General features: G+C 38.6%; 2 protein-coding genes across 2 annotated transcripts; one reads left to right on the top strand and one right to left on the bottom strand.

Annotated features, from left to right (window-relative positions):
* Positions 1–8: 8 nt before the first annotated feature.
* On the bottom strand, positions 9–26,305 carry psmd1 (proteasome 26S subunit, non-ATPase 1). Its single transcript, XM_088348938.1, has 24 exons — positions 26,124–26,305; positions 25,577–25,620; positions 25,416–25,489; positions 24,583–24,752; positions 24,257–24,465; positions 24,018–24,161; positions 23,716–23,942; positions 23,090–23,150; positions 22,883–23,011; positions 22,194–22,282; positions 22,037–22,115; positions 21,780–21,953; positions 21,559–21,670; positions 20,918–21,114; positions 20,724–20,819; positions 20,322–20,386; positions 14,311–14,425; positions 12,617–12,733; positions 11,599–11,701; positions 7,116–7,285; positions 5,358–5,450; positions 4,041–4,127; positions 2,376–2,555; positions 9–302 (listed from the first exon to the last, which is right to left on the bottom strand). Exons 1-24 carry the CDS (start codon positions 26,137–26,139, stop codon positions 156–158), a joined length of 2,898 nt encoding a protein of 965 aa, XP_088205064.1. The 5' UTR covers positions 26,140–26,305; the 3' UTR covers positions 9–155.
* Positions 16,271–19,654, top strand: htr2b (5-hydroxytryptamine (serotonin) receptor 2B, G protein-coupled). Its single transcript, XM_088348939.1, has 4 exons — positions 16,271–16,474; positions 16,726–17,307; positions 17,864–18,064; positions 18,363–19,654. Exons 2-4 carry the CDS (start codon positions 17,064–17,066, stop codon positions 19,316–19,318), a joined length of 1,401 nt encoding a protein of 466 aa, XP_088205065.1. The 5' UTR covers positions 16,271–16,474; positions 16,726–17,063; the 3' UTR covers positions 19,319–19,654.
* Positions 26,306–27,876: the final 1,571 nt, after the last annotated feature.

Here is a 27,876-nt window from a genome sequence, read left to right as displayed (position 1 = left end):
CTGGTGGCTTGTCTATATGTCTGTTTATTAGATTGACATAATCAAATACAACATGTAAAATCAGTTTCCTACTCAGCCAGAGTGAGAAAAGCAAAAAGTGTAAGTGGGGGGAGAAAAAAAAAAAGACAAAATAAATTCACATATCTGTTATCAATCTATTCATCGATGTACTCAAAGGGCTCGGGGGGTTCGGGCTCTTGCTCCTCCTCCTCGATTTTGGGACCGTGGGCCGATACGGGCTCCACCAGCTCCTCCTCTTCCTCGCTGGTGTCCTTCATGATGATGATGCCGCCTGTGTGCAGCTAAACAAGTGAAAAAGGATGTTAAAAGGTATGCCTACATGATTGAATCAACAAAATGTGAGCAAATAGGACATGTTTTATGCATAAAATCTGTACATACAGTATTAACAAGGAGAGCCGCAGACCGGGACAGAATACTGAATAGCGGCCGCAGGCAGGAAAAATTGAGAGGCGGGGCAAAAAAAAAAAAAAAAAAAAAAAGGCTGTGAGCAGCCAAGGTAACCGGGAATCAACAACGAAAAAACCAGCAACGGTGACAAATGCAAAGCCTACCAGGAATAAACCCAGGGGCATGGCAAAAGCGGTGCTAACGTCAACCTAGCCGGCCATACAACACACGGAGGGCAGTCAACAAGCAACAAGAAACCCTCGGCAGACCCGACACACGCGGCGGAACACGAACGAAAAACCACAATTGTTTACCTAAAAGGAGGCGAAAGCAAAGAAGGAACGCACGCCAAAACGGCGGCAGGCACACTTACCCCATGCAACCCTTTTGAGGTCAAAACACGCATTTCGGACATTACAGTCACAAGGCCTCCAACGAAAGCACGAGAAAATTTCTTTCAACCAGAAGATGCGATCACCGCCTGTATCTGAGCCGCCTCACGTGTTGTGTTAAAGGGATTCCCCCAGTGTATAGACCATTTAGCAACATATTGAGATAATTGTGAGCTGAAAACCCATTCAAATTTCCCAAAAGCAATAAGGCCTCGGCAGGAAATGTTTCCACTTGATGAAGTGAGATCTTTTGTGGAAATGCTGCTGAAATATTGACCTGTGTGGTCCAGAATAAATGTGTGTGTGAATGAAGTCCGTGTCCTTGGTGCAAATCGCTCTTCATGAATGAAAGCTAACCGATGTACGTGTTTAATTCTGCAGTGCAGCGAACATGGAGCAGATGTCGAGCCAGCTCTATAAAAGTCATCACTTCCTCCCAACGACAAAACAAAGCCTTACAAGGAGCCAATCAAACCAGGACAACCCCTTAGACACTTATTGCTGGTTGGTTTGGAAAACCAGTATGTAGTAATCACTTTTTGGCAAAAATTGGCACCAAATCAAAAAATACCTAAAACTGAAAAAGAAATACCACGAAAAAGATTCAAATTAGACCATGGAGCATCCTTGACTCATTCAGAGCCATAACTTCTAAATGTTTTCAGAAGTATTGTCCCTGAGTGCCAAAACGTAAAAATATATATATTTTACGTTTTATTTTTAAAAAAAAAAATTATTATGAAGGAATCGGCGAAACTCAAAGAATCAGGCATCTGGGAATGGTTTAAAAATAATAAATCATCATTATAGAAGTGGAAAAAGTGGCTTTGATAAGATCTTTGACCACACATCAAGGAAGCCCTCACTTCTTAGTTTGCTTCCTGTGCCCAGCGATTGACAGTGTGTAGGGGGCCGAGTAGGCAGTGAGGTAAGACAAACGAATAAATGGATAAGGACAAGCAGACACTTCAACATAGCTTGTTTTCCTTCTAAAAAGTATGATGAAGTCCTTTCATCATCGTTGGGGCAGGAGGGATGATGTTTCGTGCACGTCTGCAGGAACGCCATCACCATGATGACCAAAATTGTGTAATCCAACACCACAAACATCGGGCACTAAAAAGTTCCTGCAAAGCTGTTCATGTACAAGTGTTCTTGTAATAAAATGCTATTTTGCAAGCAAAGTGCCCCTGTGTTTGTAGAAAGCATTGTTTAGATATTGAAGATATAACAAGTTCTGCTTGAAATGCTTCTTTTAACAAAAATAGTTTTTCGCAGATGTTTTTTCGGATGCAAGTATTTTCAAGAAACTTCGCAATGTTCAACTGTTATTTACTCAACAATTGTATGGGCTAAAAGCGTACTCTTGAGGGTTCAAGCTTTCTTTAGTTACATTTATATAGCTTAATTTTCAGTAGACCTGTAAAAAGGGTCAAAGTGGCAAAAATTGTGTTACTTAATGCAAAGGTGGCAAGGTCTAACATTGACATTTTTGGCTCATCTTTTTGAATTCTACGTTCACGAATGGCGACGGGCAGCAACAAATTGGACTGGGCACTTTCAGCCCGTTACCTGCTTGAAGGGTTGATAGCGACACGTTTCGGGCATGTTGAGGACTTTGAGCTGGGCTGGCATGACTCTGGCCGGGTTCTCCAGCAGCTGGAAGTTGGGCTCTGCTTCCTTCTTCTTCTCTTTCTCCTCGTCCTTCTTTTCTTTTTCCTTTTCCTTCTCCTTCTCGCCCTCCTGCACCTCCTGTGGCCACACACAGACAAACCCATCCTGAGTATTTTTTTTCTTTGTCTCAACCGCTGCTTAGTTGGCCTGTATGCGAGGTTTGTACACCTTTTTCATGACCAAATTAAAGCACTCTAAGGACTTCCAAAGCCAATTTTTCAATTTACCCAGTACCATTGAAAAGAGAAATCTGGTGTGAATAAGAACCTGTAAATATGTACTTTCGTTAAGTGTTTGTTACATGTAAATACACAGATCTAGCTATAACACACAAATTATTAAGCAGTGGTAGGATTAAATAAGGAAGGAAAACTGAGAATAGATGGCTTGTGGAGGGCTAGTTATAGGAAGAGTGTGAAGATAGAGGTGAAAATGTCAGTTGAATAAGGCTGAAAAGGAGGAGAGTTTAAAGAGGGTAGGGGAAGAGTATGAACGGATTCGTAAAAGAGAAGTGGAGTGTGTGGAAATGGAATGGAAGTGGTTTAAAGAGGCAGTGTTGAAGAGTGCGAAGGGAGTGTGTGGATTGAGAAAAGTTGGTCGAGGTATTAGGAAAGGAAGTGAATGGTGGAATGATGTGGTCTCAGAGGCTGTGACAGAGAAGAGATGTGCCTTTGAGGAGTGGCTGCAAGATAAGAGTGGTGATGCATATAGAGTGAAAAAAGGGGTTGGTAAAAGAAGAAATGTGGACCGAACCATCTATTCAATTAGCGCTGTGTCAGCTTTTTGAGCACCAGATTAGACCCTGTGCTTATCTAGTTGAGAACGCGATGGAACCAATTTAAGTATCTATGATCTTATCTCAGAGCCAACAGTACCAATGAAAATAGCCGTATCTGACTCGCGAGCCATGAGTTGTCACAGGATTTATTTTTTCACTCGGCAGCAGGGGTCTCAAACTTAACTTTCTTTGGGGGCCACCAGAGCTGAGGTCTGGATGAGGAGGGGCCAAATCGGGTTTTCCAAAAGAAAATCTCTGATTAAAAAAATTCCTCTCCTCCCAAATAACGTTTTTTTCCCTACTACACACAAAAAAATCAGTATAAGAATTAGTCAGAAAATAAGTCGAATAAGTACTTCCAAAAATAAAAAATATGTAAGTAATTACTGTATTTTCCTATCAGTCAGCTTGGCCAGGGGTGTGACTTATACTCCAGTGAGACTGATATGTAACACATTATATCATTGAGTTTCAATTTTTTATGACCTGTATTTTGTAATTTCAACTGTTATATTTACACTAACCAGAAGGAGGGCGCTCTAGGTCTGTGTTAATCATTTTACCCTTGCTCTGTGAACATTTTCAAACTGGATAAGGGAGTCGGAGGAGATGGTCACTAGCAGTGTTTACTAAGGTATACTGTCGTCTGTCACGGTGCCGTCACATAGCTAAGTCCCAAAGTGTCAAAAGCTGTCATTGGCACTCTATGCATTTCAGGAAAAAAAGAAAGTGGTTTTTCTCTCCTTTTCCAGCTGCCTATTCTGGATGCAGAAAATGGCACTCACCACTTCCATCTTCTCCTCTTCCTTTTCCTTCTTTTCCTTCTCCTTTTTCTTTGCTTTAGCTGTGATGGAGAGAACAGCGGTGGAAACCTGTCAGGAACACAAAAACACAGATGTCAAATATTCCAAGGCAAAAAGGCAGATGTGTCAAACTCATGGCCTGCAGGCCAAATGTGGCCTGGCAAATCGTTTTATGTGGTCCGCAAGAGCTAAAATGTCTGACTGTCTGAAAATAAACTGGTCACAAAAGTGCTTCAATCAAAAACCACATTTCCCATAATGCATGTTGATTGCGCCACTGCACGCCAGTCTATCCGCATCGATGAGTGAAATTTAGAAATATATGATCCTAAAAGAATGTTATTTCGCTGTAAAGTAATACCCCTAAATTTAACATTCATTCGTTTCTAGATTGTGCTCGTGTCTAGAATTGCTCGCATCTTGAGCAAATTTTCCCCCATACAAAATCACTAAAAAACAATTAATACTTTACCGGCCTACCAATAGCATTCAAGTTAACCCAAAATAGCCATGAAACACATCCCCCTGATCAGATATTCAAATAGTGATTGGACATGAAAATACAGTCATAAAATAAAATTACTTTAATGCCTGTTTTCTAGTGGTAACGTCTGGAAATTAATGTAGCCTGTATTTTCTTTTGCTTGTCTGCAAATGTTTAGCTCGGAAAACATCTCATATCGCAAATTTAACCTAGCATAGGTGTAGAGGTATCACTGTATTTAATTTATAAGACCATATACAGGGTTTGTAGACATTTTACGTAACCTAATTCAAACACTATTTAAGGACTTTCAAAACCCCAAATATACTTGAGTAAATCGCAAATATATTTGTGGATCTGAACAATACTTGTGTGAATATTTATTTAGACGAATTTCTGCCCATATATGTGTTGGGTAAAAATTACAGTAATATGTAGCTCACAGTTTCAGTTGCAGGAAGTTCTTTTCATTAACAGACTTATTGAGAAACGTTTTCAAGCACATCACCCAAAATTCAAGCACTTTTCAATCTTTGAAAACAACAATAAAATCCAAACATTTTTGAGGATTTCAAGCACCCATACGAACCCTGAGTGTAGTTAATTTTTTTTCAATGCGGCTGTTAGGTTTGACTTCAGTATTTAATAAATTCAAGGTAACGTTACAAGAAGTAGTAGTTACATTTATATCACCATTTCGTTACATTTCTAAGTAACATCAAGTCCTTTGAGGACAGCCGTTACGTCGATGTGGCCCTTGGCAAAAATTAGTTTGACAATCTTGTAATGAATGAGCCAAGTTCCTCTTGCCTCACCTTTTCTTTTTCCTTCTCCTTGGGAACCTCCAAAGCAGGCGGGTAGGCAAAGGTGGAAGGTTTACAGCTGGAGCGATACTGCACTTTGGGCATCTGAACAAAATTGGCACATATTTTAAAATTGAATCGTCTTTATTGTCATTGATAACAACGTTGTGAGAGGTAAGACACTGAACTCTAGGGTATTTCCAAGTGTGTTTACTTCAGAAGAAATCACCAATACGCTGTGTACTCCCTTTCTGCTACTTGGCTCTCTAATGGTTAGTGTTCCTTTCCAGGACATACTACACGCTAGTCACAACATGACGGATCTCATCTGTGGTGGAGTTTAATGATGGTGTTGTTTGTTGAAGTGTTAAGGTCGCACTCAGACTTAAAGCAGACCCGCAGCTTTGACTCATGCAGCAAAGACAAATATCCTCAGCTCATCACAACATTTCCACGTGATGATGATGACCGCTTGCGATATTTCTTATTTACAGATTCTAAAGACTGTTGGGCAACACTCATTTCACACTCAAGAAAAGAGTGTCAGGCCACATAGAGATTAAAAAATTAGAGGGGCGGGGCCAGGGGGAAAAAGTTTTTTTTTTTTTTTTTTTTAGGTCTGCCAATACAGCAAAATCAATCCATTAGCAATCAATGAGGAAAAAATATTTTTTTAATGTTACAAACGAAATATATTTGTTCTAAATTTAAATAAAACTTTAATAGCTCCCTAAAACCTAATACCGTAAATAAATTACAATTTCAACACAACTGACATACATAATGTTTTACCTAAACTAAAAAATAACAGTGCAAGAAATAAAATGAGGATTAGTAGAGTATTGTATAAAACGTACGTAAAAACTTAAACATGTTTTTTTTTACAATAAACAAATAAAAATGTCAATACAACCAACATGACTTAAATTAACTGAAAACAAAACACGCATGGAAATTTCAACAAAGCTGGCGAATGGAAAAGTCTGGGCACTTCTGTTTTGGAGCCAGATAGACTTATATTATGGTACGAAAGCTAATCGCTTCCACTTTAGGGTGCTTTTTCTGCTCTCTCTCAATCACAAACACATGCGCCTGATTGACGGAAAAGTTATAACAAGTGCTAATATTTTAGTCTCCCCTGAACATTCCTCTCAAAAACAAGTTAACTAAGCTTTTTGTGTTCTCTTAATCGTAAACATGATTTTATATCACTAATGTTCCTGCTTTAGTGGCTCCTCCCAATTGCTTATCCAATCAGAAGGCGCATGTAGGGGATTGGAGTTAAAAGGAGGGAAGAGGGTTTGTAGGAGCACAAGAGGTAGAGTATCAGGCGGTGCGGGTGGTCACGCGGGTACTAAGATGGCCAACTGAGATCTCCAAGCTTGGGACCCGGTCACCCTAGAGCCACGAGGCTTGCAAAGCCCGTGGTTCTCTCATCCCTGTCGTTCGGATGAGAACAGCTGCAAGATCAAACCCCAAAGGCCAGGTAATTTGGGTTTTCTTCAGCTTCCAGGGGGCCATATGCGGCCACACGTGGCCATATAACACTCAGAGACAATGCTTCTGAAAAAGTAGTTAAACATTATTGCATTAATTGAGTTAAAGATGATAGTGCGCCGTATGTGTTATAGTTTGCCCATGCATGGCCTCAAAAACAATTTTCTAGAGGGGCACACTGGAGACAAGAGTAGGCCGAATATAGCTCGCCGGACTATTTGCCGACCTCTGGTCTAGAACCTCAAAAGGGAATTAAGATGACCGAGTCAGTACCTTGAGGTCCTTATTAAGGCCGATGATGGCGGTGGGTGTGAAAGCCAAAGACAAGAAGTGGGACAAGGGGAACCAAAACCAGAACTGGGTGAAAACGAGCAGGCCCACGACCGACGGCATGTGTGTGTGTCCTGTCCGGGACTGAAGCGAGATGGTCACGTTTCGGCCACCTACAACACACAAAACACTTAATTAAGGTTTAACGAGTGCATCAAAACAATGAAATCTGCCACATCCTTTAACAATTGCGTATCATAAAAGAGCAAAACTTGGGAGAATTGTTTTGTTGATGAGTGTGTGTGGAAATATAAACACGAGGTTTAATTTGGACAAATTAAAAAGCAATGAGTTAGCACAATGATGACAAATGTCCACACCAAGTGTTACAATCCCCTCATAAAGAGAGATGATACAATGTGATCCTTCAAGTTGATAAATTTGGATTGTGGGGGGCCCAAAGCGGGAGACATTCCTACTACCAAAATGCAATTGTGCTTTAAGGCAGTATGTGGACCAAAGGTTTGAAACTAAGCACAAGATTGAGCGGGTGAGAGGTTAATGTGAAGTACACGTGACTATGTGGCTTGAAGACAATCTGAAATGAAGGCCACACAAAAAGATAAGAATGCAATTGTTTGTAACATCCTGCATTAAATCACTCATGCCACATCCTTGCATGTTATGTCTGCTAGCTGGTCCAAAAATAAATATTTATTTATTTGCAAAAATAAAATGAATACATTAAATAAAATAGAGATTAAAAGAAAAAAATGCACCCTCAATCATTTAGAGGTGTTGAGACATCTTCCAAAGAGGGCCACATAAAAATTGTAAAAGACAAATATAATTTGTAAAGAACAAAAATTGAAGTTTTAAAAAAGTGATGATTTAGTGAGAAATGATCACAAATCAGAAACCATAATCTCCTTAAAATAAAACCAATATAATCTGCATGAGTTCAATTGTGTAATTATTTCTAATCTTAGGCAAAGTTGACCCAAAGTAATAAATTTAAAATATGTAGAATATGCCACCTAGTAGTTTGGACAACCATGACTTAGAGCACATAAGTCAAATTACATCAGGCCCGCAAGAGTATTGAGATGATCTAAATACGTTAAGAGTATCATACAACAGGAATCATGTTTTTTTTTTACTTTTCGATTGATAAAATGTCTTATGGTGAATAGATATTTGCACTTTTACAGCATTTAACTCTGATTATGTCTTAAAAATATTTCAGGTGAGTGAATAAAATAAAACTGATCATTCTTCTCTTTGAAATCAATTTATCCCACTTTTGCTAAAACAAACTATTAGTATTTTCAGTATCGAGGAAATTAGTCGTTTCTACCTGTTAAAAATTAAAGATTACCGACTTCTCAATAAGAAAATTATTGCTTTATTTATCTGATCATATTGCAATAAATGCTAGGTTTTCAGTAAGTTCAATTAGATTTAATATTTCTTTAATGAAATTATATTAGAAAAAATGTCATTCCAGCAGTCTAGCCCTTGGCTTGAAGAATTTTTTTTATTTGACTCCCACAGCCCTGATTTGTAGTAATCGCCCAAATGTTTTAGATACCTCAGCCCATCTTGTAATGGGATTGATGGTCAGATTAAATTTTTAAACTTGCTAATCGGCACCCAGCCCTGAAAATGCCAGAAAGTGAGAAAGGTTGAGCGGATGGCCCTCGTTTACCAGAAACAAACAATAGTGATTTTTAAAAAAATCGGAGGCAAGGAAAGCTTTCAGGAAGGACGGATAGGAGGCAACCAGGATGAATGTGTCATGTTGAACAGACAAAAGTTCAAGGGAGTTGGTCATCTCATCCCAACTGAAATCAGCCAAGACAATAGAGGTTAGTCCCTTTTTGAGGTGAGGTCAACCATTTGAATTAGAGTTGGAAAAACGTAATTGAACAAGAGTTACACTATTCCAATCTGCTAACCAAAATACTCCCCAGAGCTGCTTGAAAATCTCTTTAAATGTAGCAAGCAGTTTAAGAACACTTGACCAGTGAGTTCTCAGATTCCAAGTATGCCGAGATCTCTAATATACCAATAAGACTTGTCAAACTATTTTTTTTTCCCAATGGGAAAATATTATCTAACTTCAAAGAAGAGGACTGGCATATTGTAACAAACCGTTTTGGATGTCAAAGGTTCCTGCTTTAGTGGCTCCGCCCCGATCGCTTATCCAATCAGAAGGCGCATGTAGGGGATTGGAGTTAAAAGGAGGGAAGAGGGTTTGTAGGAGCACAAGAGGTAGAGTATCAGGTGGTGGGGGTGGTCACGCGGGTACTAAGATGGCCAACTGAGATCTCCAAGCTTGGGGACCCGGTCACCCTAGAGCCACGAGGCTTGCAAAGCGGCTACTATATTTTTGTAATGTCAAGTCAAGTCATTAGCTGCACCGCTTATCCTCAGTAGGGTCGCGGGGGTGCTGGAGCCCATCCCAGCAATCATCAGGCAGTGGGCAGGGGACACCCTGAACTGGTTGCCAGCCAATCGCAGGGCACACAGGGACAGACAACTCACTCGCACATTCACACCTAGGGAAAATTTGGACCAGCCAATCCACCTGAAATGCATGTCTTTGGAATGTGGGAGGAAACCGGAGTGTCCGGAGGAAACCAACGCAAGCACGGGGAGGACATACAAACTCCGCACAAGAAGTCCGGTAGCTGGATTTGAATCCACACAGGAGGTTCCCAAGACCTTAGAACTGTGCCGCACACGTGCTAACCACTGCGCCGCCGTGCTATGAGATGAAGTCAAGTCATGTTTATTTGTATAGCCCTTTATCACAAGGTGTCTTGAAGGGCTGCACAGACCATAGACTGTTACAGACAACTGACTATTACACCATAATGCCATCAAAATGTTTTTTCTTAAGTTAAAGTGCAAATAAACAGAGCAGATATGAAAAATAAGAATATAAAAAGTACATGAAACATTTCATCGTTTTATCAGTAAAGTCTCTGATTATGAAACAGACATAGTCCACCAGACAAATGTATCTCAATTGCCGAATGTATTGGGCTGTAAGTCGCTCCGGGGTATAAGTAGCACCAGCCTCCCCCCAAAAAAATCATAATTAAGAAGAAAAAATACTATACATAAGTTGAACCGGAATATAAGTCGCATTTGGGAGATGTATTTATAAAACCAAACACCAAAAACATATAAGTCATCTTGAAAGGCAATTTAAAATAAAAGAGCAACAGGCTGAGTAAGTTTGTACGTATTCGACTGTTTTTCTGCACAACATGGCGAGGTTGAAATTGTCAACATAGGCCTAGAGCAAACTCATAACATGTGGAATGAAATACCCGGTAATAATGTGTCAATAATTTCACAGATAAGTCTCACCGGAGTATAAGTCTCACCCCAGGCCAAACTATGAAAAAACCTGCGACTTCTAGTCCGGAAAATGCGGTATTGCTAAAGTTCCCAGAATTACACAACAAAATATGTGCTTACGAGTGTCTGAAAGAAGAAATGTGTGTTTAACTTCCAGGTGCCACAATGCCCCGTGTCCCAAAAACGGGCGGAATCCCCGTCGCTAGCGTGAAAAACGATCTTGGCGGGAAAGGATTGTCTGGACACTCTCACAGCGAGGTCACCGTGGCACGTTGATGATTGCACCTTTTGATGTATGACTTGGCTGGTGGCCATTGTCAACACCGAAAAACAAAAGGGATGGCTGAGGGGCATAGCGATGGGATTGGGAAATGTGAATAAACAAAAGAGTGCAGAGCACAGCTCGTGGTATTTTATATTGTTTTATATATACATATAATTTTTTTGGGTGTTATACATATTTTTTAAAACATTTTTTTTATATATAATGACTATTTTTTTATTTAAGTGAAATGACTGAAACCTGGTTCCCGCAGCATTCTTCTTGAGCATAAAACATTGCAAAAGACAATTGGCAACAGCTTTAATCAAAGTCTTCAATTTAATCAAAGTTGTATGATTTTCGTGTCGGTCTGAGTGCGAAACTCAGAGCTCACTTACGATTAATCCAAAATCCACAGTAGGGAATCAAACAAACAATTAGCGACGGGATACTTAGGGGCCACATGGCCGAAAGCGGAGCAAAGCGGTGCTAAAACTCCAGCTGCTAATGATGCTTAATGCTATGTGTTCCGGAGTTGTGCATTACGGGTGGTCAAAATTGCTTATACTGCTTGCCGGAAGAACTCAAATGAGCAGACGCTCATCCAAACCACTGACTGCTGTTAACAGTGCTTGTTAGTGTCAATTCCACTGAAAAGGCCGTCTCGCATACCACAACAAAGAGTGAAACAGATTGCGGCCATTCAGTATTTACATGCCAAAGTTTGCAGATTTGCGCCGCTCATTGTTAGGGTAGGTGAAAGAATGGATACATTTGCTGATAAAAAGGTAATTAGAAAGACTGATTTTTATATGTTTCTTTAAAAATGCAGCTTATCACAATAACACTAACCTGCATCAAGGATACCCTGGGCCAAGATGGCACCAAATTTGGCCATAACATCGTCATGCTTGTCATTGATCACCTTGGCATATAGCTGTCGGAATTGATTCACCTGCGGACAAAAGGCAAAAATGTGTTAATGTCCAATCTGTAGCTTTCCATATATTTCTTGCATTGAAGGCGAGAAACTATGAGTACGCTATGGTTTAAAACCTAATAACTAAGCCGGCATTTCCTCCACTCTGATAGTAAACACGTCATAAAATATCATGTTACTTTGATTAAGGTTATACCTTAACAAACAATGGTGACAGGGGTTAGAAGTAAAATGCTGATTAAAAAATGTCCATCTTAAAAAAATGTAGTAATACTGTCAAAAACCCCAGTGTTTTGGAAATAAATTTTGAAGATGATCATTGCCTATAAACCAAAAAAATGCAGTACAGTATGGGAGTCTCTTAAAATGTTTCTGTTATTTCTTAACTGTCTGTGACAGTACTTTAGGTACTCACGGGGCACGTGTCAAGTTAAGCTAGGACAAGTTATTTTACACTTGCACATGATTCTTCCCTTTGTATTTCTAATGACACACTTGCTCCCTTTGTTGCTAATGCCTTGTGTGTACCACTGGTAATCTAGTGGTTAAGTGGAAGCACACTCAACCACTACTCTGGTTTGATTCCCATTGCATATTTTGTAATGTTTGTTGGTTAGATCAATCATTGCTCAAAAACGTCTACCGTAAAACCTTGTACAGTAACGCATACCAATGATGATTATATGCATTTGCAATCTTATCTGCGGTATTCAGCAGTGTATATAAGGCTTACAAGGCACACTTTAAAATTTCTGGCCAATTTGGGGTTTAAAGTGTGCATTCTAGTCCGGAAAATACAGTATTTAAGTTTTCTTTCTGCACAGAAATAATCCATGATTTTGCATACCAAGCACTTTAAAGTTTCTGACCAAATTGTGTTTTTTAGGTGGGCCTTATAGTCCGAAAAATCTAGTAAAAAATAAAACAGACCTTGGGGCAGGTGACTTCAGTTTGCTGGATCATGATGAGCGCAGAGGCAATGAGCGCGCCCTGTCTCACGTAGTTCACCGGGTCGTTGGTCATAGGCTCCAACAGATTGATGGCCTCCTGCAGAAATCAGTGCCACCAAATGGAATTATTTTTTTTTTCAGATTCAACGCATTTACTTACACGTTAAAAAAGGCTTGCAAAACGGAACATTTTATATATGCAATTTTTGCACAGTGCAAAAAGGGAAACAAACATGTGTGCAACTCAAACATTATTACCAGAGGAAACAAGACAATACTAATTAATTAGATTTGCGGTGTTCATATCTGGTTGCCTCGGACGACCATATTCCCGGACAGCCACCCGCTATCTAATCTTATCGAGACGGAGATGATTTTCTTGTTCTCACCCTGCAGCTCATTGAGCATTCAGAGCCGTACACATTTACGGACAAGTTTGGAGGAAGGCAGTGGCAGCGTTCTGTCAAGGTGAAAACGAAAGTTCACGACATAACACTACTCTCGTCTTCTAAGTCATTTGACCACAAGAAAAAACTTTTTGGTTTATGATTTCATAAATATGAATTGGAATTCATTAAACACTGTAACCAATTTGCATTGTAGTCTTCCTTTAACTATTCAAAAAGAAGATCTGACAAAAACAATAATTTAAACTAAAGATTATGTACATAGCAACAAAAACTGATAGAAATTTGAACCTGAAAATCAATTTAAAAAATGTAAAAGTAAAAAAACTAAATTCAGATAGGTGATAATGTTTCTCATTTATATATTTTTTCCATATTCATCTATTTACGTAAAAATAATTTTAAACTATCTAAAAAGACAAAATTGGATACAGTGATAAAACATATCCATTATTGTATTATTTTCTTAACTATAATCGAGATTTTTTTAAAAAAATATCATTAAAAGGAAAATCAATTCTAAAATTGTACAATCTTTCCGTGAATTCAGATTACATTTTGTTGCCGTATACACATACAATTAATAATAATTTCTTTTATAAAAACAAAACTTTCAACTTAACCTTCAAAATAGCTTTTTGAATTTACAGTACTTATTATTTACAGAGATAATTACATACTTTAAGAAATACTTTTACATGGGTTTAATATGAATACTGTAGCTCAGTAAGGTTAAGTAAGGTAAGTTGAATTCCAAATCGCATACTCCTTTGAAACGGTCAAGTAAGGCTGAGAGTAGTTATGTCACAGATTAAATTAAGGTGTGGAACGATTTGACTGTTTATAAAATACTGTAAGTAAAATAAAGACATCAAATAACATCCAATAAACAGAATAAGCCTTTTTGCATAAAATGTTGCATTGACAATTTGTATAAATTAGAACAAAATAATGGATTCCTATAAATAGGTGACCTACTTCTCTCAGCACAACACCATTACTCTTCCAATAAAAAGGGACTAATAAGCTTTGGCAGAATTGTATACAAACTCAGCCAGTCCTTTTATAACTGTTTCTTTTTACAAAATAAATCTAATTTCCTTGAAAGCCCAAAGACCCCCTAGATGTTTGAGAATTTGAGGTTTACTTTGATTACATTGGTATGAAATATAAAATTTTTGTTTGAAAACAGGTTTGAGTGAAAATGTTTCTCATATTGTTCATGTTGAAAATGCAAACTTATTTTCAATCCATCAAAGCGGCTAACCTTGTTTCCGGTTCCAGCGCAGCAGATGCCCAAAGCCATTGCAGCGCCGCAGCGGACATGAGGGTTGTAGCTTTCAGACAAAAGGGACACAACACTGGGACACTGCTCTGGAGTCCTGAAAAGGGAAGTAAAAAAAAGGTAGTAAGAGAGCTAGTGCCTGCTAGAACAAGGTATCCCCAAAGAAAACCTGGGACAACCCGGTTCAAAAGAACTTGTGTGAGGTCATCTGGATTTTCTACGAAATTTGAAAATGTTAACCTTGGAAAAAAAAAAAAAAAAAAAAATATATATATATATATATATATATATATATATATATATATATATATATATATATATATATATATATATATATATATATATATATATATATATATTTATTACATACATTATTTTTTTTTAACAAATTGCTTGAATCTGTTTTCCAACAGGCATAAGACATTGTTAGCATCATTGTCTTTACATACATGATCAATTCTCAAAAAAAAAAAAAAAAAACCTCTAAACACATCTTTTTAGAATTAAGTGTTCAACAGAAAGTCTGGCAGCAAGATTCTTTTTAAAGACACGTTTTAGGGATTACACACAAACGCCTGCAGCCAGACTGTAGATCTGGCCGTGTTAGGGAACGTCTGTTCTGAGCCATCTTTCAAAAAGAAGGAATTTGTTTCTGTACACAACCATGACGGGGGAAAAAAATGAAATACTATGTTTGGTGTTAAGAAAACACTAAATATGATGTTAATTTGCAAATCCTGTTACACGTTTAAGAATTTAAATTGGATGGACAATTATTTTACCTTATTTTTTAACAAGAACCCCCTACTGTAAGTTGTGGAAACTGAGGGTAGTCAACTTTATGATCCCTCAAATAATTCTGGGATTATTTTTAATTGTCGCCGAGTTTGAGCGTGCTTTAAACACTATGCTAGCTGCAAACGACTCTGGACTCTCGAGTTCAGTTCAAACACACAAGAGGATCAAGTTTAATTCACGTGGTGCTCAGTGACAGACCTAAACAAGCTTTGATTCAATTTAAAACAGATAAAGGGTTCTATTCTAGTACTCAGATGGCGTCCTCCAATAACACCTGTTATGCCCTCTGAATGTATCATTGGCTTGTTTAATTAGGCGCTAAATCACGGTGTTGCTGCAAATGTATTAAGTGAAGTGGCGGCAGTTGATACAGCTGTGGTCTAATCGCCCCTGCACTCTACATATCCCAGGCATTTGGAAGGAACGTCAAACAGTAAATCCAAGCTGCAGAAAAACATATGATCAATGTGTTTGTGACAATACTTCACCGATAAGATCTTTGAACACGCTTCCTGATTGTGGCACATTATCATTCAAATACAGACAGAAAAAAACTTGCAGTGTTGTGATATAGGATGGCCTTTATAAGCGAGCGCTGCATGTATAAGAATTTTTTGAGGGGGCTAAAGCGGATAGAGCGTTGACTACCCTTTAAGGACATGTAAGGGAACACGGATCGGTGACTGTTTTCACATTTCTGTGTCTGAAAAATGATCATTCACCATCTGCTAAGTATTTTTCTTATTTTAATAGCACACATCTGCCTTTAAAATTGACTGCAAGACCTTTGAGGCTTCAGTCATCAAAACGGTGACAACGGAATTTCAAATCATGTTTAAATAGAGGTCAACATATACACTGGGAAATGCATTAACACTTCAGTCTATACACTGCCAGTGTTTGTGTAACATCTAACGGAGAACAAATGAGTAAATGACAAACCTAAACAGTGGGCAACTCTGTATAAGAAATGACCCCCCAGGAATCACTGGCACGTGCCTTCCACAAAGACATTCATGTTATGCACTGAGAATGATTCCCCAAGATTAAGGGAAGGGGTGGGGGTAGAGAGAGAGAGGAGAAAGAACGCTAGATTGCCGGCTCTTTTGAGGCAGGGCTGCCAGAAGGAAAGAAGAAGGCAGAAGGCACAACATATGAAAGTTCGAAATCCGAAGCCCTACGTGGTGATGCAAAGCCAGACATTTTGGACAGAAAACCAATCAAAGACGAGAAGAGAATTTTCTTATGTTCTCACATGGGAGGGTTTTAAAGAAGAGTTCTGCGTTGTTCCGAGTCTTTTTGGATAGGGACCTCAAGAGTTGAAACGTGGATGAGCAATTCAAGAAAGGTAAGGATGAATTCTATTTTTAAATTTATCATGTTTTATTGATAAGAGTTAAGTTAAGAGTGATAGTTTTAGGCACATATAAAATATTCTTTTACACTTTTCCTGCTTAATGAGTTAGAGTCCAAGACACCTTTTACACATTTGATTTAAAAGGAAAGCCATTTCCTTCCAAAGTAAATCACATTTTAACAACCCACTCTCTTGAGATATATTTTCTGATGAAATTATGACACAGTCGTTTTCCCTTGCAGGTAAAAAGGGTGGATTGTATAAACTTCCGGAAAAAAGGGAGCATGAGGACTCCAGCTGGTGTCACTGGGAATTATTTCACATCTCTGGATTAACAACGCAGGAAATTTTTTTTAATTTTCCAAAACCATCCAGATTTTTTTGTTTTTCAAATAATAGTTCAATTCTCAAGGGTATGGGGCATGCAATGCACTGTCCTTAAGCTTTTTGACGCACCCGCCTGCCCTTCTCAGTGGCAATCAGTGACAATGCTGACCAGAGCTCCAAAACCACAGAAATCAGAGCCAAAACTAACAAGAAGACCCACTGGAACCTTCACAGCAAAATCTCCCAGTCAGACATGGCTTCACTGGAAGACAATGGCTCACTTTCAGACATTTCTGAAGTTCAGTTAAAGTGGGCTGCTCTGCTCATTATTATGGTCATAATTCCCACCATTGGTGGCAACATCTTGGTCATCCTTGCGGTGTCGCTCGAAAGGAAACTGCAGAACGCCACCAACTACTTCCTGATGTCACTAGCTATGGCTGATTTACTGGTGGGGCTCCTGGTGATGCCGATTGCCCTTGTCACTGTCCTCTACAGTAAGTGAACATTTTAATTCGTAGCTTCTAGGACTCTCAGACCCAGTCCCAGGGTAACATTTTCTATTACGTTAGAGATACAACTCAAAAGACAAGAGATAAAAAAAGCAAGAACTTTAAGAGCCAAAACCTGTACAAAACTAACTAGGTGCTGGGCGGGGGGTTCCCTTTCCATGTACTATAATCTAACAAAATGACATACTGAATTTTAGGAAGAAAAAGTTATCTCTGAAACTAAACTCAAATGCGTGGAAGTGGTAAAAATTAATCTTGTAGAGCTCTAAGACATTACTGTTGATGAAGAGTTTTTAACACAATTAACAGCTTATTATCATAACTCTTTCCATAACATTTACACTTTAATCATCAGAAACAGAATTTAGCAGGGTAGCATAGGTTCTACTGCAAGACTAGGTAGTTTTTAAACCCAAAACATATCTAGAGGTCTCCTGCTACAAGTGGAAAGTGAAGCTTTTACACTTAAATTTCCAATGTGTTCTCAACTATTTATTCAAATTCTGGTTGCGCCCCAATCTAAACCCTACTACTTCTGCAGATTCTGGTTGGCCTTTAGCAGACTTCATCTGCCCTATTTGGCTCTTCCTGGATGTGCTGTTTTCAACTGCATCCATCATTCACCTGTGTGCTATCTCACTGGATCGCTACATTGCCATCAAGAAGCCCATACAGCACAGCCAGAACAAATCCAGATCCAAGGCAATGGTGAAGATTGCACTGGTGTGGCTTATATCCATTTGTAAGCATATCACTTTACACTTTCTTTCGCTTCACCGGGCTTTCTACTCACTCGTTTATCAATGGGCAACAAATTTCAAGCTCTAGCCATGTATTGGAAAGCTTTGACATAAGATGCATGGCAGACCTGGTTTATAGGCTCATAAACACAGGCCGGATTAAATAAAAGCAATGCTGCATAAACAGTCACATTCTTTGTACATTTGGAGGGACATGATGTGGACCAGGTAAACTGGTATGGCAAACCTCTAGTCAAATAAATAAAATTAAACATGTACATATCTTCTATCCTTCTCCAGGTATAGCGATGCCAATTCCAATCAAGGGTCTCCACAACTACCACCCGGGAAACAATGTCACCTTCAACAGCAACCACACATGCCAGCTCAAAACGGACACCTTCAGGGAATTCATCATGTTTGGCTCCATGGCAGCGTTCTTCATTCCTTTGATAATAATGATGGTCATCTATCTTCTAACAGTCCATGTGCTGCGCAAAAAAGTTTATTTGCTCAGGTCAAAGGTGATTCAGCGGTTCAGCTACCCAATGGTGTCTACAGTATTCCAAAGGGAACATCCTAGGACTGCTAATAAAGTTGACCAGTTTCATGCGCTGGACAAGTTTTGTCACATGCAAGAAAATCCCAACGTAGGCACAACAAATGCACTTAGCATTAGTGAAATTCCCTTTCGCAGAATGTCCACAATGGGGAAGAAGTCTATGCAGAATCTAAGCAATGAGCAGCGTGCCTCAAAGGTGCTGGGCATCGTCTTCCTTCTGTTTGTAGTCATGTGGTGTCCCTTCTTCATCACCAATGTCACCTCTGTGCTTTGTACCAGCTGCGATGTCAACGTCATTTCCCGACTGATGGAAATCTTTGTCTGGGTGGGTTACATATCGTCTGGTATCAACCCGTTGGTTTACACGCTTTTCAACAGGACCTTTCGAGAAGCTTTCACACGCTATATTACTTGTAATTATAAGACCTGCACACGTCAACGGACGGACAGAAATCCAAAGGCCTCAAACTTTAGTCAGACACTGACAAGTATTTCGTTCGGATCTTCAATGGCTGAAAACTCCAAACTGTTTATGAAGAGAGGCATGAGGAACGGCATTGGGGTAGTAAACCACCAAAGTCCGTTGAAATGCCAAGAACCTGCCGAGTCATCCGAAGCTGTTGTTGTGTTAGACCCGACGCACTTTGCTGACATATGTGACCCTAAGCACGAACAATATGTGAGCCGCCTTTGAGGCTTCAGTAAATCAAAATGATAGCACAGGGAAGTGGTTGGATTGCGCTGATTTTTTTTGTTTTCAAAATAAAAAAACAAACAAAATGACTGCACAATTACCAATTTCCAGGGCTGGATTGATGGACTGTGTTTGACTAAGAAATATTAGCATATTTTCCTCAAAAATAAACTTGACCAGGGGGATGACCCCGTAATTTTAATTGTTACAGTACAAAAATTGCTAAATAATGCAATTTATCATTTTATGTAATCAGCCAAAATTTGTTTTCTCTTAAGTTGTAGGGAAAACAGGACCTTAAATGTAACAGTTACCCATCTACTTTAAATGCCTATCCAATGCACATAAAAGATATGAAATTTCAAGTTTTTTCAATTGAAGTCACAAAACACTTGAGCTGAAAATAAAAATAAAAACTACTTTTGAGGGGTTAAAACGTCAAAATAAAATCTTGCAGGTTTTACATTTTGTTAAATACAGACAAAAATGCTTTTAACCTTGAGTATTATTCTGTAGTAAAGCCATCTCAGTCTATTATAAGTAGCTAATTACTTTTAAATTATAATTAAAATCTTCAAATGGTATTTTGATGACATGGCTATGAACATGAAAGAAAATGGATTACTAAAAACCTCAAACATACTCAATAAAACAAGTTGCTAAACCTGATTGTGTCATCCCTCAGAGTGTTTTTTCTTTGACTTGATGTCGAAACTTTTGTAGCAACAGTTATGTAAACTAATCAATCACTTAATCGTTTCTGGTTTTGGCTATATAGGAATTTGTAATAACATTTTGTATAGGACTTGTTTTAACTGACCAACTTAGGATGATGATTTTGTAAGGTTTATTGTTCTATATTCTTCATCCATTATCGGTCAAATCATAATACGCTATAAAGCGAAGGGGCCGAGACACTTGCTCTCAGCCAAGAGGCCGAGTCAAGATCCTAGCCATAGAGCTAAAAATGTAGGACTTTTTAGTTATTCCACCTGCTCCTTACCTGAACAAGATGAAGCCAATCGACTCGACAGCTGCCCTTCTGACATCATCATTTACGTCACTCACCTTGAAATAAAGGACTTAGTCATTTTGCTAATACACAAACATAATACAATACATAATTCTAATCTAAAGAAACCTTCAAAAGCAAATACTTTATAGCTGCATTCCATTTATACAATAATGCAAATTGTGCCATCTAGAGGGCAGATTCATAGCATTGCTGAGAACTTTAAATCTGCTAAATCTGACTTGCAAATTTTGAAATGTAAAATAAAGTGTCAACAGTGATTGATTTGATTAATAATACGTTTTTTCCTGATTATTATAATATAATTACACAAAATGTGACAAAGTATCAGACAAAAACTTAGTCAACTAGACCAACAAAATAAAGTCTCACAGCGACATGTAGCAGGCGTCGGATGGCTTTGTTGTTCCCAGAGCCACAGTAAGCCATGCCCACAGTGTACATACCAGACCTCCGTAGAATCGGGTCCTTAAGGTGGGATAAGGAAAATAATATTTTCAAATTTTTTTGCTGGTACAATTTGATAAAAACACATTTTCTTAATAGGGAAAACATATTGGCTTTACTTTGTCCCTGCACAGACTCTCAATGAGGGCGTCAGCTTCTTCCATGCGCCCATACATGACCATAGCGATGCCAACCGCCAGGCCACGAAGGATTTTTTCATGTTGGGTTTCCTGCGCATAGCCCACCATGTCCTCAATGGCCTGAGCCGATTTGGAGCCGAGCATGACGAGACCCAAGGCCAAGCCGGCAGCCTCGCCTGCAAGCACAGTCATAATAGCCAACTCCTGACATGATCCATACTCTGGGGCAGGAGTCGGGAACAAACCGCTCGCAAGCCAGGTGTGACTTTTCATTAATACATCTGGCTCATGAGGTTAAATTGACTATTGTAATGGAGTCACACTGCGTTTCTACCATTAGCGGCGGAAGCGCTTATCCACCTTTAAGGCAGGTAATAAGAAATAAAAGTAGCAGTATGATGCATCAAAATACAATTGCGAAAGTGATGTCTGCTTTCTACGAAAATTAGCTTTTGGACATCTTGTCTTGTCTAAATAGCGTGCCTCATTCAAAAACAATATTGAAACATTTTCTTTCGTGGCTCTTTGAGACAATAGGGTTCCCGACCCCGGCTCTGGCTTAACATCTCAAATTAACTGTTATTATATCTCAATAAGACAAAAAAGAATATTTCACAAACCGGTAACCGCATCATCTTGGTACAGATTGGACTTGAGGAGATCATACACATCCTGTCTGGCAGTCCCCAAAGCAGCCAAACCAAGACCAAGAGCACCCCCATGGCGAACTATCTATTGTGGGAACAAATAAATAATGATATCAAAAGACATGCCGGATGGTATGAATACCATGACTTCAAACACGGGTTATGGATGTTCCATGATTGAGAGAACATCTTACATCATTGCTGGCATTTTTGAGCTGACCAAGCAGGTAATCGATGATTTCTCCGCCATGATTAGCATGAATTAGGCCCAGAGCATAAAGACCTCCACCCTCTTGGTAGGCGGAGCCTGGAGAGGTGTCTTTCGGTAGGTATGTGGCCATTAATTGAAGGGCTTCTTTTTCATGACCCTTAAGAAACAGATTTTATGTTATGCTCTACAAATCCGGTTTTGTTTGGGTCTATTAATCACTGTCAAGTGGATTTGACTGACCTTGTGAATGACACCAAGGCTTGCCGTAGCGGTGAATTTTGCCCAATTAGTAGCTCTGGCGAGCCATTCAAGGTTTTCTCTGCAATGAAAACAAAATATCACAGAGAAATGTCACTACTTGTGTATGGAAACAATGATCTCTGTGAGAAATACTGACCGGAGGAACTGGTCACTTGTGGTACCAGTGTGCATGAAAGAGTTGGCTATGACAGTGGCCGTGTGACACACTGAATTTCGAACCGCATCCTGTAATGACATGGGGATTTAAATTGAGAATTATATTAAAAAATAAATAAATATCATCAACATTTTCTCCACAACAAGTCTGCTTTAGGGCACTGGAAATATATTTTGAAAATTTCACATAAGGCTCCAATTATTAATGAACATAGTTGACAGAAAATCAATATTAAATAGTCCTGGCAAACAATTTGAATATCGCTTTGTTGTGTCGTAGGGTGGGTACTTCAGGTATCGGCTGTGTTGCCTGATTATGACATCAGACTTTTATCACCTCAGATAAACAGATTGCAATTTTTGCAATGATAGACATACACGTACAATTGAGGTACAGTAAAGAAGCATACACGGATCTATTGACACTAACAAAGATGTTTATATAACGAAATTGTGAATATGCTTGATTGCTATTAATTTTTTCGCAAAGGGTTGTTAAAACCTCACATTGTGTTTGCTGTTAAACGTCATATTAAAATATAATATTGTGAATGTGCTTGATTGCTGTTGAGATTGTCAAGATTGTTTTCTGTTATTAGTGTAAATAAATTTGTTCAAACCAAAAAATACATTTGTTTATTGATTTCATTTTTCATATGTGTTTTTTACCTTTGTGTTTTTAAGAATCATCAAATCTGTGTTGTTATTTCGAATGAGGAACTGCAAATGCAACTCGATGGCCATCTCCCCACTGAGGATTTTAATCATCTTGGCATTCTGGTCTTTGGGCTCTTCTTTCTAGAAAAGTAATAAAAAGCGTGATTAGTTGTTGGCCAATTATGTGTTTCTGTACACGTACACACAAATATACTTTACCGTGTCTGCAAGTTTTCCCGCAGGAGAACTGCCGGCTTTTTCTTCTGTCTCCATTGCATCACTAGGGTTTTAAAAAAATTGTTTAAAAAAATAATATACACTTTAGGCAACAAAACATTAAACATTAGAATTGTGATTAGATTAGAATTAAATTAAATACTAACAGCATGATGTCAAACATATACTATGAAGAATAATTTGAAAAAAAAATATTGCAAATTATTATTATATTTTTTTAAGATTTTGAAGAATAACAACACATGGGGTCATTTTTGACCACACTATTGTATCAATGGCTTTATATTAGTGACATGCTTTAAACTTAATTAAACAGCTTTGTAAGGGTTGCTGTCTGCTCACACAAGGGTGTTAGGCGTGCTGCTTGAAAACTTTTAATTAGCCAGCACTGTTAAAACCCGAACTGAGACAATCCTGGTTGGGCAAATACTACTCAATCACCCGAAAAACAAAGGACTTATAAATCCTTGAGTGAACGCTGTGTCTTGCGAATACACAATCGCACTATGTCACATTGAAATATCTATTAGATTTCGGTTAATCCTGCAGCCCGACAGTACATTCTTTCATTTTTATCCAAACTCGTGCTTCATTAAACTCATGCTTACACGTTTTTATCTGAAGTGGACACTGTGCCTGTATTTGTGGAACCAGGAACAGATGGAATTGGTGTTCCGACAGTTCGCAGGTTTTGGATGACAGAGGAGAGGAACTGCTGGCTGGCGCTTTCATACAGATCAAAGCAGATCTGGTAGGCCATCAGCAGGTTGTCCTCCTTCACCAACTTTTCCAAGATGTCACTGACAGCTTGGGGATCATCCAAGAAAATCAGACACTATGAAAAGGAAAAAAGCAGCATATTTTAGTGGAAGCGTTTCGGAATACAGTTATAGAGAACATTTGTATTTACCTGACAAACATTAATGAAATCTGGCCTCTCCAGGTTCATGTAGAGCTTCACCAGAACCCTCAGCACCTCGTTGCGGAACTTCTTGTTTTGCATGAGGGACATGCATACCTTCAGACTGTAGGCAAGAAGCCCACTGACATCATTCTGACGTAGAGAAAGTGGGAGAATAGAATTCACATTTGATTTGGTAGTGAATAACACAACTTGTATCTTTCATTAGAATTAAAAATGGGCATTACCGATTCTAAAATGGTCCTCTCAAACATGTTTAGGCGGCGAGTTTCTAAGGCAATGCCAATAGCTTGCTTGTACTTGTGGTCATTGAGGCAGCGCTGGAACATCTTGTTGACAATGCCTTCTAGGCGGGGGTCAATAACCTTTTTCTCTTCTTCCTCTGGCATCTCAGCATTTTCCACTCGCAACTTGGTGTAATGATCAATGCATTTGGCTGGCAGGAGGAAACGGCATTTTTTGACAGTTGTCATCTTGGTAAGAGCAACCAACCACCATCATGATTAAATATTAAAAAAAGATAAAAGGTAGTGGAATTTTTTTTTCCACTCACCAATGATGGTCTCCACATATTCAGTGTCATCAGTAACATTGAAGAGGTCCCCAGCACCAAGGGCATAATTGAGAGATTCCTCAAAAGCACCAAGATGATAAAAGACCTTAGAGGCCACCAATGCGGCAAATTCTCGGTTTCGGAACGTCTCGTCTTCATATAGAACCTCGCTGCATGTGAAAAACATGAGAAGGAAAAATAAATTACTCTTTATGTATACCGGTTAATAGAATAGTTAAATTTGATTTAGGTACATAGAACTAATTACAACTACTTTTGTTTTAGCTTTGGCCATGATACAATTTGTATTGACATTTTATTTCTTTACTCTTATTAATGCAAACGTTGCTGCTAATGCGATTGCACGATTTTCTGAAACACATACAATTTGGGCCAGTCTGCAGCTTCTGCTCTGTAAGAATAACCTATCCTATCTCTCTAACATTCTTTTTTCAATTTTTTCTTCATCTTTTAAGTCATCATTACTGGTACATGTTAATCCTGCAGTGCCACGTCAAATCTCAATTGTAAACAATGTACACAATGTTGTATTCAATGACAATACATTTCAAATGCTCTACTGTACTTGGTGTTTAAATTGAATACAGTATCTTATTACGGGGTCTCAAAACCTAGGATTTAAAATTCACAATTACAATGTTGCAACAGAAATTTTACTTAGTGCCACACAACTTTGATAGCGTATACCTACTGTATGTTGCCACAGTTGGATCTTAACTCAATCATAAAAACCTGGACCTCTTAATTAAGTAGTTGAAGTAATCCGTCTCACCCAGAATATCAATTATAAGAAATACAATTTTGCCACTTACATTTTGTCAACAGATCCTGAAATTTCAGCCCAGAAGTCATTGACTAGGTGGTCAAGCTTCTGCAGTGCAAACACCTGTACACGGAATTCAAGAGTTCTTCAACAGTGATCTTGTTTATTTAAAGGTATAAACTCAATACAGGTCTGTAAAAAGTGTCCTACCTTTAACTGTGGTTCCTCCTCATCGAGGAGGGAAATAATTCCCGCTGGAAGACATTAAAGTTGCAACATTTAAATGTCAAAAACATTAGCAAGAGTTTTATAATGAACTTGAGTATGAAGTAATCAAACTGCAACAAAGATGCTCTGGTTAATATCATTTGCCGTTCCGTCACACTTTATAAGATTTTCCCTTTATAGTGTGCATTCGATGTGATGTAAAATGATACAGTTTGATACTGTGGACGACAAGCGTCAATAATAGTTTCCCAAATAAGCCATTGCGTGTATCAATCGGTAACAAATCTGGACGATCAGACAATGTGGCAGTTTTTACAATCACCCAATCCTGCATTCCCAAAGCGTGGCGTTACATCTAAATGTATACATTCTTGTGACATATTAAAATACAATAATTAACAATTGCCAAAGAGTTTTTGAGGCTTTATGCTAATTGACAGCAAACAGCGATCTATGTGACTCAGCTAAATCAATGGAGGCTAGCTTAACTTAAAGCTAGCGACAATCGTTTTAAGTCCTCACCACTTACCAGCAGATGTTATCATGGTGAGCGTCGGTTCCTTCTCTTGTCCCCAGATATGTTTTCAATGGTTTGAATGCGGTTATTTTTGTGAAATCGTTAAATTGAAGGACAAGCAAACCAGTGTTACTTAAAGTAGCCGCTGCTAACTTCTTTTGGACAAAGCCGAAGGACCCCTTCCCTGGCCGTAAAAGTCTACTTTGCTGTCCTCATTGCTGCCTGATTATAAACAACGTTTAATGAAAGCTGGCAAAACAACTTGTTTTAAATAAATTTAGAAGAAAAATAAATTTTAGAATTCCATAGGGAAAAAACGTTAAATTTCTATGTATTTATAACAAGGAATCTGATTATAAACAACATCATTTAATACGCATTGCCCAAATAACTTGTTTGTAAACAGGGTTGGGTAGGGTTACTTTAACTGGATTATTTTCAATTACTTTTGGATTACTCCAATACCAAATATGCTAATAAAAGACAAGAAAAACTAAATATGAATAAAATTACTAAATTTTGTGCAGGCTTGGGGAGTAACGTAATACATGGAACGGTAAAAATGATGTTGGCAAGCTGTTTGGATTTATTTTCATTTTGTTTCTGACGCATTTTATGTTATTTTTTTGCCGGAGATCAAAGAGATCAAAGCCAGGAGAGAAAGCTTACCACGTCTTGTGAGTCATAATTTTATTCATGTTTAGTTTATTTTGTCTTTTATTAGCATATTTGGTATTGGAGTAATCCAAAAGTAATTGAAAGTAATCCAGCTAAAGTAACCCTACCCAACCCTGTTTGTAAACGTTTAATGAATACAATAAATGTCAAGTCATGTTTATTTATACAGCCCTTAGCCACAAAACCGTCTCAAAGGTCTGCACGGACCACCATGACACCATCCCCTGATCTGAAACCGACATGAAGGCAGGGAAAAACTAAAAAACCTCATCATGAGAAAAGTGAAGAAACCTTGAGAAGGGACCGCACATGAGGAAATCCCTCTTCTAGGATGACCAGGTTGCAATGCATGTTGCAAGGACATCAACAAACAATACACAGACATAGTCAACAGGAATTATTGAACAAAATACAAGATGACGAACTAAAAATCTAGACTTCATGATTGAGGAAAAAATGTCAACGTATATAGCGAATTGTCTATAATTCGCAGTGCACCCATATGATGCGGCAGGGTTAAACCAGTGAAAGATGCCGGGCCCTGCTGTTGTGTTGTGTCACCCTGACCCGAGTGACATGGCCGCTTTCTTGTGTCCAGCTTCATCTGGAGGGACGAAAAGATGATCGGTGCGGCAGCAGCGCAGGAGGTAGAGCGCTCGTTTTGGGATCAAGGGATCCCAGTTCGAATCCCGGCTTGTCCGTGTTACATGTCAAAATGTCCTTGGGTAAGACACTGAACCCCTAATACCCCCAATAAGCAGGTTAGCGTCTTACATGGCTGCAATACAAGGCCGCTATTGGGAAATGTGAAGCACACTGTAAAGCGCTTTGGGAAGTCATTGACTTGAAAAGCGCTATATAAATGCAGATCATTTCATTTCATCAATTTGGGTGCCGAGGTGCTTAATTTGTTTGGGCATTTGGGTTGGCCATGGTCCAAATATTTTGGCGTGTTTTTTTTGCTACTTTTTTCTGGTTTTTATTTTCTTTGTTTTTGTATGTGTTTGTCTTGCTGTCGGTCACCCCTCTTGTGGGATATTACCAAGGTAGATAGAATATAGCGAATTGAAATATATTTAAAAAGCTG

This window comes from Urocampus carinirostris, chromosome 12, assembly GCF_059441175.1.
Source record: "Urocampus carinirostris isolate Australia breed hairy pipefish chromosome 12, RoL_Ucar_1.0, whole genome shotgun sequence".
Taxonomy (NCBI): domain Eukaryota; kingdom Metazoa; phylum Chordata; class Actinopteri; order Syngnathiformes; family Syngnathidae; genus Urocampus; species Urocampus carinirostris.
This window is presented reverse-complemented; position numbering and strand designations above follow the sequence as displayed.

What these genes read in the sequence shown, in the direction of transcription:
- htr2b (XM_088348939.1), top strand. Translation starts at nt 17,064, where the DNA reads ATGGCTTCACTGGAAGACAATGGCTCACTTTCAGACATTTCTGAAGTT. An exon ending in CCTTGTCACTGTCCTCTACA is followed by an intron (nt 17,308 to 17,863) that starts GTAAGTGAACAT and finishes CTACTTCTGCAG; the next exon opens with ATTCTGGTTGGCCTTTAGCA. An exon ending in GGTGTGGCTTATATCCATTT is followed by an intron (nt 18,065 to 18,362) that starts GTAAGCATATCA and finishes ATCCTTCTCCAG; the next exon opens with GTATAGCGATGCCAATTCCA.
- psmd1 (XM_088348938.1), bottom strand. An exon ending in GACGCCTGCTACATGTCGCT is followed by an intron (nt 20,387 to 20,723) that starts GTGAGACTTTAT and finishes CTTTATTTCAAG; the next exon opens with GTGAGTGACGTAAATGATGA. An exon ending in GCCTTAATAAGGACCTCAAG is followed by an intron (nt 5,451 to 7,115) that starts GTACTGACTCGG and finishes AATTTTGTTCAG; the next exon opens with ATGCCCAAAGTGCAGTATCG.